At 34.8% G+C, this 22,420-nt stretch overlaps 1 protein-coding gene across 4 annotated transcripts in view; it reads left to right on the forward strand.

Annotated features, from left to right (window-relative positions):
- ZNF654 (zinc finger protein 654) overlaps window positions 1-22,420 on the forward strand; it is a 90,061-nt gene that overhangs the window by 17,380 nt on the left and 50,261 nt on the right. For all 4 annotated transcript variants that reach the window (XM_074389160.1, XM_074389161.1, XM_074389159.1 and 1 more), the window contains exon 2: window positions 8,683-8,828. In XM_074389160.1, coding sequence (XP_074245261.1) covers window positions 8,683-8,828 — 146 coding nt within the window. The remainder of the gene's footprint in view (window positions 1-8,682; window positions 8,829-22,420) is intronic.

Consider the following 22,420-nt stretch of genomic DNA (forward strand, 5'->3'; position numbering starts at 1 on the left):
CAGGAGTCGACATATTCTTATTAGTGTTACTGATTTCCATGGACTGAGAAAATTTTAGGGAAGGAGGAAAATCATCTTCTCACTGGTATTTTTTTTAGAAGGAGTAAGTTCTTATTTTATAAACTTACTTTTGTTTATAAATAGGATAGGAATGTAGAGGAAAAGATAAAAAGTTTGCCCCAAACTTACTATGTCCAGAATTCAGGAGAAGATAAAAAATAAAAATATAAGAATCAGAATAGAGGAGGAGGATTTTAAATGAATTTTTGTTGTTTAGCTTTCTCTACTCATTTCTCTTCCCCTCACCAATATAGGCAGTCTGCTTTCCATTTCTTTGCCCTGGCTTATAAAATGTTGGTGGCTACAAAAAAGAGAAAAAGTTACAGACTTAACTTTGTATGGGGAATCATTGTTCTTCATTTAATTTATGAAATTTACCTATGAAAAACTTCCATTTGTGGAAATGTCAAAAAAATTACATTGTTTCTGGGATAGGAATTCCTTTTCAAAATAACATATGGAAAAGATAAATGAAACATGCTGTAATACTTACTATTTATATGTTAACTAACAGAATGCAATTTAAAAGAATATTTTAAAAACTGAAGAAGTCACAACTGATTTTAAATATTAATGTCAAATATCTTGGTTCACAGAGTTATTTACTGTGTGTTTAATGGAAATCATTTCTCAAAACCAAGGTGGTTTTTTAGTGTAGAAGTAATTCTGTATACTCTATGTTGTAGCTTCACCATATTTCATGAGTCATCAAAACACATTGTATTGTATTTACCTGGAATTTTAGGTGACTATTGTCAATGCAAATAAAACCACTTCATAGGCTAAATTCCTTTGTGAAATTTATTTGTATTTAATATAAAACATGTTTAATATGCTAACTCTGGAATCCCTATATTAGCAAGTATGATGCTCTTTACATTTCAAATTTTTGTGAGTATCTGACTGATTTCTTTGTTAAACTAGTTAGTAGGGTCTTCATATGTATTCTTTTCTCTTGGATGGGATTAGTTCCTATAACATAACTTTATTTAATTTCATTCCTTCTTATGCATGTTCATTATCTTCTATTAAATCAAGGGGGTAGACCCTCTGCTTTGCATAGAAAAATAAAACTACATTTTATTTTTGAAATTTCTAGCAAGGTGAATTAGTAACTAAGTATAGTTAAAAGTATTAAAGCCTAAAACAGGTAAGGAAAGCTGGTAGGGGGTTTTAAATAAGTTTAAATCTCATCGTAGTATACTAGGGCCAGGGGGTGGGACAGGGAGCGCTTTATTAAAGGTTTGAAGATACAAAGAACTGAAGAGATGCTGTTAGTCTAGATAGGGGAATACTCTGTTTTCCAAAAAGGTGGGTTATGGAAACAGATGGCCACTAAAAGTAGTATAATGTTGAGCAGAATTACTGAACAGTTAGAAAAGAAGATCTTCATCTCTAGCCATCACTATGGTTTCATTAAATCTGGTCATTCCAAATTTTTGTTTCTATTTTTAAAAAAATGGATTATTGGTAAAGGATATGAATGAAATATGACAGACTCAGCATATATGGATTTCAGCATGGTTTTGTATGCAAAATTTCTCATAGTATTCTTATAGATAGATAGGGAGATGGAGTATGGATTAATATTAGTAACTGACTTAACACTGTTGCCTAAAGAATATTGATTAATGGTTCTAAGGATAGCTAAGGAATTGAACTTGGTTCTATTATAAATGTCTCTGTGTGAATTTTTTTTTTTTGTTTGTATACAGCTTTGATGATAAAATAAAAAACTTCCTTTTCAGATTTATAGGTGACACAGACTGGGAGGAAAAGCTAATGTATTGGTTTCAAATGCAGTGTAAGGTTTGGGGTAAAACTAAGAATGAGAAAAGTGAAAGGATTATTGTGCAATTATAATGTAAAAAATCAACTATAAAAAGTTATGACATCTATATGAAAAAGAGCATTCTTGGCTAACTCAAAATCAGTAAAACTGAAAGTAACTTCAAGCTACATTAATATTATCAGAATGTCAAAAACAGGGAGATGGCAGGCCAACTAATTCTGACTAGACTTGCTTGAAGTCTTATGTTCCATTTTGGGAGCTGTGTTTAAGAGGAATATGCACAGATATGCTAATGAGAACTGAAAATTTTGTAGACTATAGAGAAATAGTTAAATGGATGAAAGGATAGCAGATATTCAATCTAGGAAGAAACTATAATAAAAATGTATGTGATAGTTACCTTATAATATTTGATGGAACATTGGATGTTTTGTTTATATAATTTTAAAACTTCAAACTAGAACTGATAGATGGGTGTCACAGTTTTTGTTTCATAATGAATTTTCTAATAATGGTGTCTGTAAAATTAAGTAAATTGTCATTTGAGATGGTGAATTACCCATCAGTAACAATATTCATGTTCGTTAACACTCTGGAAGTGATGCTGTAATGGGTATTTTTGCTCTGGTTGGTAGGTTGGACTAGATAATCTTGAAGATACCTTTTAACAGTATGATGGTATAGAGTATTAATTTTTATAGATGCTTACTCCATTTTTTAGTTTGAAAAGGTTTTATCTTACTACATTCAGAGAACCTATCAAATATATTAATGTTGTATAAATACCAACTGAAGGAGTAGTAAGTTGAACAGTATGCTTTACTAAGTCCCCACAAGTACCGGGTTTTAGGTTGCTTGCTACTACAGATTATGTTCTTTGCAGATTTTTAACAACTTTTGGCTTATTAGAATGTATTTCTAAACCATTTTGGTGTTTTTTTAAAACATGACTTTTAGATTTCCATTACATGATTATCCTGATAGAAAAGGTCAGATTGACAAGTGACTCTCTTTTTTCCAAACAGTTTATCTTTTTCATTCTCCAGAGAGAACTGTGAAAACAGTGAATCTTCAGTTATCTGTTTAGGCATGTAGCATTTTATTTATATTGCTATATGCAGGATATGCTTTATTTGTCAGATGAGTATCGAACTTAGTAGCTGAAGCTCAGCAGTCCTTTTCAATAGATTTTACTTAGTCTGTTTGCTTGCTCAAAGTGAGTAAAATTTGTTGTAATTAATCATACTTGGAAATAAATAATGAACCAGTTTTACTGATGTAATGAAATTGTCATTAAAGCAAGCTTTATTTTTTATTTTATTTTCTTAAAACACGGTACACTAGTAATGATAGCTCTTGCTTGTTACAAGCCAGGAATTATCCTAGATTTTAATACATGTCTTATTTAATTTTTCAATAGATCCATGATTAAAGTGATATTAAATTCATTTTATAGGTAATTTAGACTGAGAAGTTTAATGACTTTGCTAAGGTTACCAGCTAATAAGTGACAGAGCTGGAATTCAAACCTAGGTCTGTCTGATTTTAAAGTCTGTACTCTTTCCATTATGCTGCCAGTTTACCTGCTTTATTTTTCCATCCGACTCTTAAAATAATACCTACAGGCAAGGGCAAATCTTGAGGTGCAAACAGGCAATAAAGTAGAAAAAGTAAATGTAGAAATGTGCTTTTGTTATTAAGTAACACCCAGAAAAATATATAATAGCATTGGAATTTGAGGGGAAAGGTTGGAACAGACAGCTTTGTTTTTAAATTTTTAAAAACTCAACTAATTTTAGACTTAGAGAATACAGTACAGCTATCAAGAACAGGAAAGTAACACTGGTACAACAGTAACAAAATTATAGACCTTTTTAAATTTTTCCACTAATGTTCTTTTACCATTCCAGGTTGTTATCTGTGATCTCACATTGGATTTAGTTTTTTTCTCCTTAGTCTCTAGCAGTTCCTCAGTGTTTCCTTGTCTTTGCTTGCCATTTTTGAAGAGCACTGAACAGTTATTAATTTGTTGTAGAATATCCCTCGTTTGGGTTTGACTGATGTTTTCTCGTGCTTCAAATCAGTCTATGCATTTTTGGTAAAAGTACCACAAAAAATGACTTTGTCAGTGTATTGTTATGGAGAGATTCATGATAACGATTTATTTTGTTATATAGTTCACTGGTGATATTTACCTTGATGGCTTTGTTAAGTTTGTGTTTGTGGGGTTTTCCACCCTAATGTTACTGTCTTTATGTCTGTAGTTGATAAATGTCTTGGGGGAGATACTTTGGGACTGCAAATCCTGCTTCTTTTCAAACTTTAACTCACTATTAGCATTGATGAGCATTGATTAGCACTGATCTTATCTGCAACATTTATCATTGTGGTGTCTGCCTAATGGTGCTTCTCTGTTTCTCTTTTTCCATCTTTCACTATAAGAAACAGCTATCTCATTGCTAACATTTATTTGATTATTTGTATCAGTATGGACTTATGTATATTTAATTTATTGTATGGATTAAAGTCCAGTGCTATCATTATTTTGTTGTTTAAGTTGTGCCAGCTTTAGCCTTTAGGAGCTCCTTCAGGTTGGCCCTCATATTCTCATATCCTGTTGTTTTTCACAGCATTTTTCTACTTTCTGGCACCACAAGATGTTCCAGGCTCATCTTGTGTTTTCCCTATCCCAGCTCTGGAATCAACTGCTTTGTAGAGGAACTGAAGCTCTTTTTATTGGATGATGGTGTTTAGAGACCAAGATTTGTGCACTAAGTGTGTTTACTGTTACTGTAGAGTCTCAGTGGACAGCTAGGAAATATTTGTATATATACAATTACATTACAAATGAATAACATAATCATACTGAAGGAGGTAGGACTAACCTAATGTATGTTAAAACATTTTACATATTTAGAAAATTAGCAAACTTATCAATGCATAGATTGTATTTGTCTGTGTTCAATACATTCATATAGGCATGTATTACAGCCATTCTTTGATGCTCCTAGAATGAAGGGTAATTGTGACACATCTTCTGCTTTGTTAGTCAAATTTTAAAAGTGGCTGGATTCGCTGTAAACAGATGATGAACTTATTATTAGTGAACAGCTTGAATGACACTTATGAACTATGAGGTGTTTGATGTAATGAAAGTTGATGACAGTGGGAGGAGAGAGAATAACAGGGATATGAATAGCTAACTAATAGAAATAAAGACATGCTTGATGATCCACTGTTAATGATCTAATCTGTTAATACGGGTTTAGGTATGAAGATCATTGTTTGCTCAGTGACAAACTAATGTTGGGTGGTTTGTTATATTATAAAAAAGGAGAGCTCAGTTAAGAAACAGATATCCCTATTTTAGCTGATGACATTATAAAATATATTTAAATAGTATATTAGTTAGACTGCCATAAGAAAATGCCATAGACTGGGTGGATTAAACAACAGAAACATACTTTCTCACAGTCTTAAGGCTGGAAGGCCCAGATCAGGATGGTCATGTTCTGGTGAGGGCTCTTTTCATGGCTTGCACATGGCCGTGTTCTTGCTGTGTGCTCACATGGCCGCCATTTGGTGCATATGCATAGAGAAAGACAGAGGCCTTTACTCCTTCTCCTCCTTTTCCTCCTCGCTCTTCCTCACTCCTCCTCAGTCTTCCTCACTTTTCCTCTTTCTCGACATATCCTACTGGAATAGAATTTCATCTTTATGACCTCATTTCAACTTAATTACTTCCTCAAATCCCTATCTTCAAATACAGTCTCATTGGGGGTTAGGGCTTCAACAAATGAATTTTAGGAGGATAAAATTCTGTCCTTAACAATTTAGGTGATATATTTTAGTCTTCCTAAATGATTTAATGTAATTCTAACTTAATAGGTTTATATTAACTTTGCATTTTGACAGTTTTGACTGACGGTGAGTCTTTTCTCATTCTCACATTAATTTACCTTGGTTAATTAAGGTCCAACATTTTATAGTATATACTATATCCCATTTAGATTAGAGTATATGCTCTTGAAAGTGCTGCCCAATTATTAGAATAGTGTAAGTCTTTCTTTGGCATCAGCTTTGTCCTCTTCAACTTCCTTTATATCATAGCATGCTTCTGGCCTTGGCTGTTGCTTCTGTCAGAGTATTCCTATAATTCTGTAAATACTCACTACAGTAATGTTTATTTATGCTCTTCAAAATGAGAAAAGGGTTTCCACGATCCATAAAAGTTGCTGGCTTTAATCTTCTGCTTCTTAGACCATTTTCCTTAAGAGTTTAGAACTGTTGTGAGAGGGTTTTTAAGATCCAAGAAAACACTGTTATTTGTTTGCAGCAGCTTCAGCATTATCCTGACCACCATTATGTTAATGGTGACATGTTAGAACACCAAAAAAGAAAGTGAAAGATGTAGTACTTACTGCTTTGTGGCCTGGTAGAACCCACAGATTTGCTGAGTGCGTATGATAGCACTCACAGCATAAGAGACAAATTTCATTTTAATAGGGCAATGTAATGTACTTGTTTTATATATTTTAAGGAAAATATTTTGAAGAGAAATAGTGTTATGATGAATTAGCAGTGCCTGACATAACATTAAACAATGTAAGAAGGTATCTGAATTTCAGTTGGTTTTGTTTATGTCCCTTTCAGGGTATTATAGCAAACTTAATGGAGGTGTTGCCCACAAGGACTTTTATTGTGTTAGGTTTGGGCTCAGCTAGACCAGGCAGTGAACTGGTAGTTGAGTCTGTGTGAATGACAGAAGCTATAATGAGAACAGAACCTGAGAAAGTAGAAAGCTTTTATTCTAAGGAGATAAACCCAACCCATAAATAGGAAGCAAATAAGGTTACAAGTAGACATGGACAGAGAACAAGAAAAATGTGAGGTTGTCAGGTACCTATTTTTTATGTGGCACCAGAGTAGTAGTTTGGTAACCAGAGAAAGGTAATAAAGCTGGTCGGAGACTTCAGAGAAGAGAAAATTTAGAGCCAGGGAACCAATGTTTTTTCTAACGTTCTCCTTTTTTGGTCTGTAGTGATGATTTGGAAAGGTCTGTCTTACTTGGGGCTAGCATAGTTAGTTAATAGTTTTTACTTTCCAGCTAGTGAGAACTGCAAGATCCAGAAGAGAAACAAGTTCACAGAGACAATCTCCTTTAGCTTTTTTATCTGTATATGTTCCTAGAAACATTGGAAAGATGTGTGAGTGAGTACCTGATATTGTCATTTGAAATTGTCAAGAACTGTGAAGAGTGAGATTTTATCCAAGTTTGCCTGCCACAGTTTCTCAGATGCTGGCAGAAGACACGAAACTCTTGAGTCAGAGATAATGGACTTTATTAATTATGGCACAGCAAGCAGCATGAGTTTCATGTTTATGATGGTTCCCTTCACTCCCTCGAGTCTCATATAGTTGACATTGTAGCCCAAGTGGATGCTACACTTAGTAGGATTTCATCACAGTTAAGGAGCTAAGTTTAAGGAATCCTAATCTTTTATAATGGTCTGCAAGCATATCTGCCTCACCTTTGCCCTAGAGGGAGACAGTATCTTTATTATACTGAATGTAAACAGGTTCTCTGCTCTGGAGAGAAACAGCATCTCTGTTTTTCAAGGCTGCTTCCTATAAATATCTTTGAAAAGATAAAGTCAGCTAGGGCTTTTTGAAAAATTGTAGAAATATGAGAGACCCATGGAAAAGTGTCTCCCAGTAGGAAGTGATTAGTGTGAAAAGTCCTTTGGGCTCTGAGTGTTCTTGGCTTTTTTATTCTAGGTTTTTTAGCTTATATATCAGGAGTCAGCAAACTTTTTTCCACAAAGGGACAGACATTAAATGTTTAAGGCTTTTTAAGCCATATTTTTTCTGTCACAACTACCGAACTCAGTTGTTGTAGCAGGAAAGCAGCCATAGACAATACATAAATGGATGAACCTGGTTGTATTCCAATAAAACCTTATTTATAGACATTAAAATTTGAATTTCATGTAATTTTCACATATCAGAAAGTAGTTTTTTTTCCAACCACTTTTACCTCATGGATGTACAAAAATGGGTGGCAGACCAAATTTGGCTTGCAGGTAGTAGTTTTAGATGATGGATTTTTTTAATATAATATGTTGTTTTAATATAGCATTCTTGCAACATAGCAATTGATGTTTCTAAAATGTTTTCTTATAAATTACCCCAGTTTGGCTTCAGAGAGCATTATCATCTCTATTTTATGGTGAGGAAACTTATACATTGAGAAGGAAGATGACCTGTTGACCTACCCAGATTCATAAAACTAGTTAAGTGACAAGAGTCAAGACTTACTGTATTCTGGACTCTTTTCCCCATAATATGGTACAGGTTAAATATTCATAAACAGAGTATCACGTTATATATCTTTTGTTGCCAGAATATTCATTTATTGCCAGAATGCTTAGAGCCTTATAAATAATAATGATGATAATAATAATGCATGATAGTTTCTAATTTTCTTTATTACTATATTCTCCCTAGCTATTTTAATATTTAATAATTAGTATTTTCACAAAAGCTGGATATGGGAGGTAAAGAGCATTAGTTAACAAAATTTGGTAAAAAATTGGCAGTTGAATAGTACAGACATTCATACACGGTATTTTCCATGTTTTCAAATATATTAATTGATTTTATTTTCAGAGGTACAAAATAAAATAAACAGTATAGACATCCCTCCCTCTAGTCAGCTGTGTTAATGCTGAACTAATATTTTAATTTATCCAGTAAGTTTTATGCAAATTTTTAAACTTGAGATGTTGAGAACATTTTCTTTAGTAATGTCTGGATTGCTTCCCTGTCAGGTGGTTGAAGATTATGCTGGAAGATGGCAGGTCCCTTTGCCACAGCTTCAGGTTCTTCAGACTGCACTTTGTTGTTTTACAACAGCCAGTGCATCATTCCCAGATGAATGTGAGCACGTACAATATGTTTTGAGTAGCCTTGCTGTGTAAGTACTTTTTACTTCTTATAAATGCATTATTTTTCTTGATGTGTTTGAGAATTTGTTTTTGATAATTTCTTCTGAAGAAGAAATCTTTCCTAAAATACTCCTTCAAAAAGAAATGTTCATTATTTTTCACTTAGGTTTAGTTTTGAACATGTAACCATAATTTTACTTTAAGTTTTAAGAGTTACGTGGAATTTTGATATACAGATTCTTCTGGTTACTATAAGCACTTTCCTTTCCTTTTTAATTCTCCAGATTGCCTTGGGAAACTCTAATGGTAAGTCCCAGAATACAGCAGTTTAGGGTGTGATAGTCAGTAGAGACACCTTAAATCGCACCAGAAAGAAGTTAGGAAAATCCTGGGTTTTTGTTGTTGTTGTTGTTTTGTTTTTTGAGACAGTCTCCCTCTGTCACCCAGGCTGGAGTGCAGTGGTGCGATCTTGGTTTACTGCAACCTCTACCTCCCAGGTTCAAGTGATTCTCATGCCTCTGCCTCCAGAGTATCTGGGACTACAGGTGTGCACCACCATGCCTGGCTAATTTTGTTATTTTTAGCAGAGACAGAGTTTTACCATGTTGGCCAGGCTGGTCTCAAATTCCTGACAAGTGATCCGTCCGCCTGGGCCTGCCAAAGTGCTGGGATTATAGGCGTGAGCCACCACTCCCGTCTGAAAATCTTGGATTTAAAAAAAATGCTGTTAGAGAACTTCAAATTAAAGATTAAAAACTGAACATTTCTGATTATCCTTTCTGCCCTCCTAGGAACCTACTAAAATTATAGTTAAGAAGTAAAAGAGAGAAGAGTGTGAAAAGAAATAGGTCACGAGGTCGAGAGATCGAGACCATCCTGGTCAACATGGTGAAACCCCGTCTCTACTAAAAATACAAAAAAATAGCTGGGCATGGTGGTGCGTGCCTGTAATCCCAGCTACTCAGGAGGCTGAGGCAGGAGAATTGCCTGAACCCAGGAGGCGGAGCTTGCGGTGAGCCGAGATCGCGCCATTGCACTCCAGCCTGGGTAACAAGAGCGAAACTCCGTCTCAAAAAAAAAAAAAAAAAAAAAAAAGATTATCAGTGAATGAACGATTTCTAGTTTTCTGGGGGACAGAAAGCAAATAGAGGAATGGTCATTGAAACACAGTGGAGCAAGTCACACCTTCATCTGTTATTTATTTATTTATATCTCAGATTATACTCACACCACAACACTGAGTTGTAAAATCATTTATCATTACAAATTGCAATAAAAACTATCAGAGTCTGTCTCATAGGATAAGTATTATTATGTGAAATATTTTTATATATGTATAAATTAGGGAATGAGATATTTTGGGGAGAATGCAGATAAAGAAATTAATTAAAATTTTTCCATTTAGTTCAATCACCAGGCCTTAGGGTCAGGTTGGGGTGAGGAAACAGCATTAGAGGTTAAGTATCCCTAATCTGAGAACCCAAAATGTGACATCTGAAATGCTCCAAAATTTAAAGCTCTTTGAGTGCTGACATGATACTCAAAAGGAAATGCTCATTGGAACATTATATATTCCAGATTTTTGGATTAGGGATGCTCAGTCAGCAAGTATAAAATACAAATACTACAAAATCTAATACCTGAAACACTTCTAATTCTGGGCATTTCAAATAAGGCATACTCAACCTATATTACTTTTGTATTTCCTCTATATAAATTAAATAACCTGGAGTAATGACCTTTGTATTCTGGCATTTACAGATTCCATATTGAGACTGCTAGCTAATTACTTAATTACTCTAAAGAAAAACTCATCAGTCAAGAAACTCCAGACTCATGCTCATAGGGCTCCTAGTTATTTACATATGGCCTTATTTTTACATATTAATGAATAAGAATCATTAGATTTTTAAAATGCTTTCAACATGAAAAACATGCAATGAAAAAGTGAAAAATAATTTTGAAAGAAACAGTGTTAATGTTGAAAATAAATTAAAAATGAAATATAAAGGAAGATGTAAAGCTAAAGAATTCAGAATGTAAAACAAAACCAAAGAGAAATGTAAATGTGTCTGTGTACGTTGTGCCTCTTTAAAAATTGATATGTATGTATTTAAAATTGTAGGAGGAAAGAAGAGCTTAGAATATATTATTGAGACTTGTAAGAGTGAGGCAGTTTAAAAAAAAAAACTTTACTTTTATTTTTTTCTAAGACGGAGTCTGGCTCTTTCGCCCAGGCTGGAGTGCAGTGGCATGATTTTGGCTCACTGCAACCTCCGTCTCCTGGGTTCAAGTGATTCTTCTGCCTCTGCCTCCCAAATAACTGGAATTATAGGCATCTACCACCATGCCTGGCTAATTTTTGCATTTTTAGTAGAGATGGGGTCTTACTCTGTTGGCCAGACTGGTCTCAAACTCCTGACCTCAGATGATCCGCCCGTCTCAGCCTCTCAAAGTGCTGGGATTGATTACAGGCATGAGCCACCACACCTGGCCTAAAAAAAACTATACAAAAAACCATATATATATATATATATATTTTGTGATGCCTGAAGGAATATATGAATGTATTTGTATTTGAACTTTTTGATTATACCTGACAAATCTTACTCAAGCTTAAGTATAAACAAAACAAAACAAAACAAAAAACAAAAAAAAGGGCAGAGTGCTTTATTAGATAACCAAGCCGTAGAAAAGCAAGAACTGGGACTAGTTACAGGATTTTCTGAATCTAGAGAATAAAATATCTCAACAGTAGCTAGATGAGCTAATATCATCTAGGAACTGTTTCTTTCTATCTTTTCCTCTTTGGGCTTTATTTTTTTCAGGGCTGTTGACAGTTCTAGGATTAAGCTCAGTTTAACCAAGGAGGAAGAAACCCCTTCTCTCTACTTCAAATCCCAAAAATACCTTGAGAAGAACTCTGCCAGGCCTCAGTTACGTGCCTACTGCTTAGATTAGTCACGATATTAAGAATGTCATAAGATTTTGGGCTAGTCCATGGCTAGGGGAAAAGAGAATAAGTCATGCGCTGATAAAGATGTTTCATATGAGAGAGTGGTACCATAAGATTATAATGGAGCTGAAAAAGTCTTATTGCCTAATGAAGTCATAGCCACCACAAAATAGTGTGACACATTATTCATGCTTGTGGTGATGCTGGTGTAAACAAGCCTACGGCTCTGCCTATTACATAAAAGTATAGCACATAGAATTATACATATAGTACATAATACCTGACAATATTATTGGTTTATGTACATGCTCTACTATACTTTTTATTGTTATTTTAGAGTGTACCCCTTCTACCTGTTTTAAAAAGATTAACTAAAAGAGCCACAGGCAGGTTGTACTGAAGGCATTCCAGAAAAAGACATTGTTATGATACAAGACAACAGCTTCATGCATGTTCTTGCCCCTGGAGAACTTCCACTGTGACAAGATGGAGGTGGAAGAAAATGATATTGATGACCCTGATCCTGTGTAGGGCTAGGCTGTTCAGTATGTGTCTTAGTTTTTAATAGCAACAACAAAAATATAGAATACTAAAAAGAAACAATTTAAAAAATAGAAAAAATTTAGGGAATAAGGATACAAGAAAATCTTTTTATATAGCTGTACAATTGTGTTTGTGTTTTGAGCTAAACGTTATAGTAAAAAGTTAAAAAAATTAAAAAGTTTATAAAGCAAAAAGGTTACAATAAGGTTAATTTATTATTAAAGAAAAAACAATTTTTTTTGTAAGTGTAGTATATACCCTACATATATAGTATTTATATTGCTGTATTAGTGTATAGTCGTGTCAGGGCCTTCACATTCATTCACCATTCACTCACTGACTCACCTATAGCAACATCATTCTTGCAAGCTCCATTCATGGTAAGTGCCCTATACGCATATACAGCTTGTATCTTTTATACCAGGGGTGTCCAATCTTTTGGCTTCCCCGGTCACACTGGAAGAAGAAGGATTGTCTTGGGCCATACATAAAATACACTAACACTGACGATAGCTGATGAGCTAAGAAAAAAAAATAGCAAAAAGATTAAGTAATGTTTTGAGAAAGTTTATGAATTTGTGTTGGGCCTCATTCAAAGCCATCCTGGGCTGCGTGCAGGCTGCGGGTTGGACAAGCTTGCTTTATACTGTATTTTTACTGTACTTTTTCTGTGTTTAGATACACAAATACTATTGTGTAACAGTTGCCTATGGTATTCAGTACAGTATCACGCTATACAGGTTTGTAGCTGAGGTGTGTAGCAGACTATACCATTTAGGTTTGTGTAAATACATTTAAAGATGTTCACACAAGGACAAAATCACCTAATTATGCATTTCTCAGAGTATTATATCCCTGTCATTAAGCAACATACGACTCTACTATGTTGGCTGCTCCATCAGAACCATAGAAATGTTGGAGAAATAAGCAGTTGCTCAAAGAATTGGTTATGTAGACAAAAATAATAAACAAAAAGAATAATACTATAAGGAACATTTTTCTATTATTTTGCAGATTACCAAAACTGTTTCAGTTATTCTCTACTGATTTTTGAGGAAAATAAGTATTAAAAGAAATTATTTGTAAGCAGTAAGTGTTGTTACTGTTTCAATGCCTATTGGAATTTTTTCCCCCTTCATCTATATAATTTTTGTTAACTTTAGTGTTGTTATGTGACACTTCTCTTAAAATTTTCAAAGTTTCTTTGGTTTAAAATGTCATTTATTGACTTCTCTTTCATTGCCTACTAGCTACTATAGTTTGGCTGTGTCTCACGAAAATTTCATCTTGAATTTTAGCTCCCATAATCCCCATGTGTCATGGAAGGGACCCTGTGGGAGGTAATTGAATCATGGTGTTGGGTTTTTCCCATGCTGTTCTCATGGTAGTGAATTAAGTCTCATGAGATCTGATGGTTTTATAAAGGGCAGTTCCCATGCTCTCTTGCCTGCTGCCATGTAAGACGTGCCTTTGCTCTTCCTTCTCCTTCTGCTGTGATTGTGAGGCCTCCCCAGCCATGTAGAACTGTGAGTCCATTAAATCTCTTTTTCTTCATAAATGACCCAGTCTCTGGTGTTTCTTCATAGCAGTATGAAAATGGAGTAATACACTAGCTTTTTTACTACTGCCCATGTAAAAAATAATGTGTTAAATAGAAGCAAATCTTATCTAAGATGTTCAGTGTAAGGCAAAAGAAATATATTATCTTATTAAATAGTAAGATTTCTTTAAAGGAAAACTTTTTGCATTTTTTGTATTTACTTTACAGGAAAGTTAATTGTATTTTCCATACCAGAAGAAAAATGGGGAAATAGCAACATGTTTGTTCTACTAAAAGAGTAGTAAGTTTACAACAGTATATTATTTTATTCAAATAAATATTTAATCAAAAAATTTTTCTAACAATTGTTGCATAATTCTTTGTTTATTCTGTAAAGCTCTGCTTGCTTCTAGGGATAAAATAGAATATAAGATAGATAAATCCTTGTTCTCAAAGATGTTACAGACCTATGTAATTGTAGTTAGGAGAGAATTACAGGGTGCAATGAGAGGGCATAGCAGGGACTTGACCTGTCTTGGAGGTCAGTGAAAATGTGCTGGGTGAGCTAACTTGCTGTACTCCGAAGGAATGACAGGAATAACTTAGATGCACGAGCAGAAGTGCCTCTTAGGGATGGCCAATGGAATGTTTAAGGCACCTGGATATTACAGATTTCAGTAAGTTTAGTATCTGTTTTTACAGTTCTTTTGATTTATATCATGGCTTTAAATTTTCGCTTGACATATGAAACTTATTAAATAATGTTATAAAATAATTTAAGAGGGAGATTTTGTCTTTTATATATGTATAACATTTACAAATAAAATATGTTATATGGAAAAGTTGTAAGTTGCTGTATTCTCTGGCAGTACTATCTGGTATATACATCCACCTTAATAAAAGCGTATATCTACTTTATAATTGTACATATGTGTTGATCTGCCGTCTGTCTGCCGGGAGACTCAAAAAATTAGAGTTTTTCTAGTGTTCTTTATAGGGAAGGAAAGGGAATTCTGCTTTCTTTCATACCTGAGTATTATTTCAAACGTTACAGAAATAAAGTCATGTAGTGAATTGTCTTAACCCCCAGGTAAAGTTAAATTCTGTCTAACTTTACCTAGGTTGACTCTCCTTCTAAGATGTATTTTCTAAAGAAATGGAGATTTTGCTTTGTGCATATGGACCTCAAATTCATTCTCTGTAGATAAGAAAACCAAAGCCTGAGAAGTTGGGAGACTTTTGCACATTGAATTAATTAAGTTCTTACTGGTTTTTTCCTTTTGCCTTGTTTTAGATTGGTTAAATACTGATTCCTTTGTTCCCAGATAGAACAAAGCCAAACACCCTGAAACTAAGTGGACTTTCAGGCAGAAAACATAGACTTTATAAGTTTTACATAGAAGAAAAGCAAATTTTAATGCTGCCTTCACAGCCTCCTTTTACCCAACAGAAAGTAAATGTTCATAGATTTCAGCTTTCCAGGCCAAGGTGAGTGATGGGAAAGCAGGTATTTGCCTGACGGCCACAAGATCCACAAGAATCACCAGAGGAGGAACTAGTTCAGCTAGTAGTGTTTTGTGTGTGCACTGGCAAAGACTAAAGTGTATGCCAAGTTGTCTAAGAGAGAAGATGAAAGGGTCTTGTCTTCAGGGAGCTAAGAAGGTGTGATCAGTCTCTTATTTGGAGTGGCTAGATCTTCCTGGACTAGACCACACATGTAATGGTAGATCACCAATCCTTTCTGATTATTTTGCTAAATTGTACTGTATTTCAAACACAACTTTTGTGCCAAGTCTAACTTCAACTGTTACTAACTCTACTGTATAATAACCACATTTTATTCAGCTGCATTTATAATTTAAGTCTAGGCTTTCAACTAGTTTAGGAAATGTCTTGGAATTCAAAGGAAGAGAAGCTAATTATAAAGGTACCATTGTTTTTTTTTTTTTTGGCGGGGCTGGGGCCCACAAAAGGTATTTGTCTTGCAGAGCCCAATGAGTATTGCCCATCTCCATAGCATATAGCACTCATACTACTTCCTGAGTTTTTAATTATATTGACGAACACTTATTCAACACCTTAACCAATTTTATATCTGTTATCTTTACTGATCATTTGTGACATGTGAACTCAGTCACTTTAGAGAAAAATCTAGGCTGTCTAGCCTTCTATTTCTTTGTCTTCTCTCTGAGGAAGAGACTTCTTTTTTTTTTTTTTTTTTTTTAGAGGCAGTTGGTGGTCTTAATTCTTTTCTCTTACTAAACTTCATGAGATGGTTTTGTTTTTCCTTATTACACTAGAATAGTTTGTCTATAGGATTTGTTGTAGCTAAAGTCAATATTAAAAAACCCTTAGTGCATTTGTTTATATTGGCTATGGTTAGAAGCTTTGTATTGCATTTGGTCTTAGTTGTGACTAGTATCTTTTCCCCTGTCATTCTGGTCTTTATTGCTCCTTTTATTGATTTTAGAGTAAAGTGGTTGAGAACTATAGTTGTTTCATGGGCAAAGAGATTACTAATTGGTATATTTGTGTTGGCAGGAATGGAAAGGGATCGGGGGAAAAGAAATACCTTAATTCTCACCCACATTAGTATATATCAGAATCTAGAGGGCTGTACATGTGTAGTTTTGGAAAATGGTATTTATTGTTTTTCTAAGCTAAAGGAAGGAAAGCTTGATAGTTCTCTTGGTCAGTGTGAATAAAAAAAATTAGAAAAAGGCAGCAGACTTCAAGCTTCTATTAGGAAGATCTTTATTCTTTAACAGTTATTCTTTAAAAGATGTATATAGTCATTATGAATGGTGTAAATACGTTTGAAATTTTTTATTTTGAATGGCTTAATATTGTGCTAAGTTAGATCATTAAAAAACTACAGATCAGAACCATTTGTTTTTAACTTCATTCCCATTAATATTTTTGGTTTATAGAACCAGACTCTACAGTTACACTGTCAGCTTTCACTGTGGAATGAAGAAAAAAAATTAGTGAAATGCTTCTGTAATTATAAAATGGACAAAATTTTGCTCACTGCTTCTTACAAAGGAAACTTGTGAGAAATTATCCCAGGATTAAGGTACTGGAAGAATTTCTTCTAAGTTTGCTGTATAAGAAGCAATGAGCAGAATTATAGGATTCAAAATATTTAAGCAAATCATATATTTTTAAAAGTTAATTTATTGGTTGAAGCCCGTCAGCTATAGTTTTGTTAAGCTATCGGACCTTGAAAAGGTTTTCCCTTTTAATTTTGGAATTGAGATAAGAAACAATTTGCTCCTTGTTTTGTAGGGAATAATTTTCAATAAATTCACTTTTGTTTCCCTTTTTATTTTTCCCTCTTATGAATCGGACTACCAGTTATGTTACAGAGAACCAATACCAACATTTCTCCTGTGGAGCATAGTGATAAGCACATGTTTTCATGTATATGTTAAGGATAGAATGGGGTGGGGAGAAGGGAAGAGACAGGAATGTGAATGTATTAGGTACTAAGAGAAATGACAGAGATCACTCCCTCCTTTAGTCCTTTGCTGTTTTTTCTTTTCTTGTTGTTTTCTACATCCTCAAGGTAAGCATGCAACATCAGTCTCTCTTCATAAAATTCTGTCATCGTTTGTAGACATTTCACATTAGCTTCTTTTGAAAGAACCAGGTCTGCTTCATCTGTGTCTTTCCAATTCATTAAAAACATAAATCACCTCAGGAATCTGTCACTCCCAGTGATCTTTTCTGGTTCCAGTCTTATCTCAAAGCCCCGAGCAATAAATACCATTGCTCTGTAATCTTTTTTGGACTTGATACTGTCAGCACTGTTTGAGAAATTGGATTTTCTCGCTACTTTCGAACTTCTCCCTAGGTTTATTTTAACCCTTCTTCATCATTTTACACTTTTGAGCTAAAGGCAATCCAAGTTTTTCTTAGATTCCCAAGTATTGTCCTCCTCAGAAAAGCCTTTCCACTTTAGTTGATACTCTACTTGCCCCTTAATCACATGCCTGTCTAGCACCTTCTCTGAAAACTGCCAGCTGTGTGCTTGGTTTTCTTTCCCCTGTTGCACTATTCCACCTGAAGGACTCAGGCCACTGTGTCCCAGATTACCTCCAATTCGTTTTTTCCCTCTGGGCTATCAGTAGGGGCCTCCCCGTCCAGGCCTAGGGCTTGGCCGACTTACCTTCATTTTCTTTTTGATTAAGATATATTTCAGTCAAGATTCAATTAGGTAAATATAAACATGCTCGTTAATTCAACAGAATGAACTTATTCATAGAATCATTTTAAAAGGTATTAGATGATCTGGGAGAATAGACAGGAAACGGGGAACCTAGAAATTGGCAATTGTGGCAAGTTGCTGTTATCTCTAGAAATGGAGGGACAAAGGAAAAAGAAAGTATTGCTAGAGCCCAGAGCCAGGAGACAGTTGAACAGGGGAAGCAGCACTGATTTGTATGAGAGAGTACCTCTGAAATAACTATAGATGATCCTGAAGCACAGGGTTAAGGGGAAAAAGACCCTCATTTCTCTTTCCCCTGACTTGAGATTTCTACCATTGACTTCCTTTAGCCAAACCTAACCAGAGGCCAAAGACCTTTGTTTTGAAAGACATTTCCACGGATTATTGAATTTTAGGTTGGCAGTTTTTTTTCTTCTCATACTTTAAAGAAGTCCATCCGGTGTCTTCTGGCCACATTTTCTTCTGATGATGAAAAGTCTATGGTTCGATGTATATAATGTACCCTTTTAGGAACCTGCTTTTAAGATTTCATCTTTATCACTTTTTCTTTTTCTTTTAATTTTTGAGTAGGTAATACATGTTCATGTTTCAAAATTTAAAAAGTATGGAATGTACAATGAGATACCCTTGCCATTTACATTTACCTGTGCCCTAGTTTCCCAGTTTCCATTTCTTTTCTTTTCTTTTTTTTTTAAATAGAGACCTGGTTTCTCCATGTTGGTCAGTGTGGTCTCGAACTCCTGACCTCAGGTGATCCACCCACCTCGGCCTCCCAAAGTGCTGGGATTACAGGTGAGAGCCACTGCACCCGGCCCCCAGTTTCCATTTCTGTAGCCATCCAGTGTACTTATTTTCTTGAATTTTCCTTTCAGATATTTTATGCATATATAAGAAAAAATTCATATTCTCATTTTAGACAAATGCTAGTATACCATATATACTGTTTTGTATCGCCTTTTTCCACTTAGGTGTTTTTCCCCATTAACATAACTTTCTGGTCATCATATTAACTATAGAGTATTTCACTCTTATATGTATATCAAAATGTAATTAACCAGCCCCTTACTACTGGTTATTTAGCTTTTGTTTCAATCTTTTGCTGTTATCAACAAACTTTTAATGAATTACTATGTATGAGTGGAATATGTACAGGGTATTTGTATATTCTAGATGTATCCTAGGAGTAGAGTTAATTGCTGGATCGAAGAGTGTAATTTATCACTTACCATATATTTATACACAGAATGTAATTTTTCATTTTGGTAGATACTGCCAAATTTCCTCTGTAAAGGCTGAACCAATTTACATTCTTGCCAGCAATGTAAGAAAATAACGTTTTCTCATACCTTTGTCAACAGTGTTTTTTTTTTTAATAACTTTTTTTTTTTTTTTGAGACAGAGTTTCGCTCTTGTTACCCAGGCTGGAGTGCAATGGCGCCATCTTGGCTCACCACAACCTCTGCCTCCTGGGTTCAGGCAATTCTCCTGCCTCAGCCTCCTGAGTAGCTGGGATTACAGGCACGCGCCACCATGCCCAGCTAATTTTTTGTATTTTTGGTAGAGACAGGGTTTCACCATGCTGACCAGGATGGTCTCAATCTCTTGACCTTGTGATCCGCCCGCCTCGGCCTCCCAAAGTGCTGGGATTACAGGCTTGAGCCACCGCGCCTGGCCGAGAATAACATTTCATTATGACAAGTTTCAAGTATACTTGAAAGTAAAAGTAGTAGAAACAACTGTCACCCAGCTTCAACAACTGCCAGTAGTATATTATCAATCTTATTTCATCTACTTCTCCACTTCTTACCCATTACTAGTTTATCTTTTTTTATGTAAAGCTTTATTAAAAAGTATACATTCATATAATTTACTCATTGTCAGTTTATAATTCACTGATATTTAGTAAATGTATAGAGTTGCGCAACCATCACCGCAATGCAGTTTTTCATTTTCATTACCCCATAAAGTTTTCTCATGCTCATTTAGAGTTAGGTCCCGGTGCCTACCCAGCCCAAGGCAACTACTGCTCTGCTTTCTATCTCTAGAGAGAGTTGCTATTTCTAGACATTTTATATAAACAATGTCACACGATATGTAGTCTTTTGGATACTTTCACTTGGGGCAAGTGAAAGTATTTAAAAATAGTCTTGCGAAATAGTCATATAAAATAGTCTTTTAAATGATTATTTTTCACTTAGAATAACGTTCTTGAGGTTCACCTATGTTATAGCATTTATCAGCAGCTCATTCCTTTTTGTGCTGCATAGATTCCAGTACATGGGTATATTTACATTTTACTTATTTGGTACTTGATGGCTATTTGGATTACATCCAGTTTTGGACTATGAACATTTGTGTATGTCTCTTGTGTGGCCACATCTTTTCATTTCTTTTAGGTAGATACCTAGGCATAGGATTGTTAGATATATGATTATGGTTAGAGTTTTGTAAAACTGCTACTCTATAACCAAAGGAACTGTACTCTTAAAATTCTAACCAGTTTTCTGTAGAGGTTCCAGTTTCTTTACATCTTCACTAATACTTCTTTCTGTGTTTTTCATAACCATTCCAGTGGTTATACAGTAGTATCTCAGTTTGGTTTTGATTTACCTTTCCTCAGTGCTGTCGCTGGTAAGCATCTTTCTGTGTGCTTTGCTATTTTATATTTTCTTTGGCAAAATCCATCAAAATTTTTGCCAATTTTTAAATTGTATTATTTGTCATCTTACTGAGTTCCAAGAATTCTTTATGTATTCTGGATATACATTCTTTATCAGATATGTGATTTGTAATTTATCTCACTCTATATCTTGTCTTTCCATTTTCTCCTTGGTGTCTCTTAAAGTTTATTGCTGGTTTTAAGAAATTTGGTTGTAATATGTTTTGTGTTATCTTCTTCATGTTTCTTGATTTTAAGCTTCTTGGATCTGTGGTCTTGTAATTCTTGTCAACTTTTGGAAATTTCTTCAAAAAACTTCTTTTAGAAACCGCTATTATGTTTTCTTCAGGGATGCTACCCGAAGGGCAACAACAGCTGTCCTATAGCTTATTGACAGTTCTAGTCATTTTTTGTCTTTCTCTTTTATTTTAAATAGTTTTCTTTTGCTATATTTTTGTTTACCCATTATAATATTCTATAATGTCAAATTTGCTGTTAATCCCATACAGTGTATTTTTCATTTCAGACATTATATTTTTATATGCAGAGGCTTGATGAAAGTCTTTTGTGTTTTCCATTTCTTGACTTAACATGACTAATCTTTTTTCTGCCACTGGGACTCATAAACTATGGCCCACAGGCCAAATCCTGAAACAGTATCTGGCAGTCCAGTCTCTAACCTAAACCCAATATAATAGTACAAGAATTTGAAGGCAGTGGTGCACTTAAGATTATGATAGCAATAGCAAAACCCATAATCAGTTTAACTTTTGACTGGTTTTACTCATATGCTCCACAGTAAAGCCCTAACAAGAAAAAAAAACATGCCTCTTTCTAGGCATAAGTGCTGTTTACCTCAACCTCTACTATCTTTTTTTTTTTTTTTTTTTTTTAAATAATTTCAACTTTTAGTTTAGATTCCAGGAACATATGTGCCAGTTTGTGGCATAGATACATTGCTGAGGTCTGGGATATGAATGATCCCATAACCCAGGTGGTAAGCATAGTAACCACATGTGTGTGTGTGTGTGTGTGTGTGTGTGTGTGTGTGTGTGTGTGTGTGTGTTTGAGAGAGTGTCTAGTTTTTGTTGCCTGGGATGGAGTGCAGTGGTACAATCTTGGCTTACTACAATCTCTGCCTCCCGGGTTCTAGCAATTCTCCTGCCTCAGCCTCCCGAGGAGCTGAGATTACATGTGCCTACCACCATGCCTGGCTAATTTTCCTATTTTCACTGTGTTGGCCAGGCTGATCTCAAACTCTTGATCTCAGGTGATCCACCTGCCTCGGTTTCCCAAAGTGCTAGGATTACAGTCCTGACCCACTGTGCCCAGCTATTAGTTTTAAAATCCTACCCTTGCCCCACTAGTAGTCCCTCATATCTGTTATACCATCTTTATATCCACGAGTGCCAAATGTTTATCTTCCACTTATAAATTAGAACATGTGGTATTTGCTTTTCTGCTCGAGCGTTAATTCACTTAGGATAATGGCCTTATATAATGAAGTCCAGCTTTCAAAAACCAGAAATTATAGACATATTAAAAGAAAGAGAGAGAGAGAGAAAGAGAAAGAAAGAGAGAGAGAGAGAGAGAGAGAGAGAGAGAGACCCACTATTAAGAGATAAAACAATCAGTAGAACCAGATCCAGATATAAAGGCCATAGTGGAAAAGACAGATAATATGTTTGAGCA

This window comes from Saimiri boliviensis, chromosome 18 (assembly GCF_048565385.1).
Source record: "Saimiri boliviensis isolate mSaiBol1 chromosome 18, mSaiBol1.pri, whole genome shotgun sequence".
Taxonomy (NCBI): Eukaryota; Metazoa; Chordata; class Mammalia; order Primates; family Cebidae; genus Saimiri; species Saimiri boliviensis.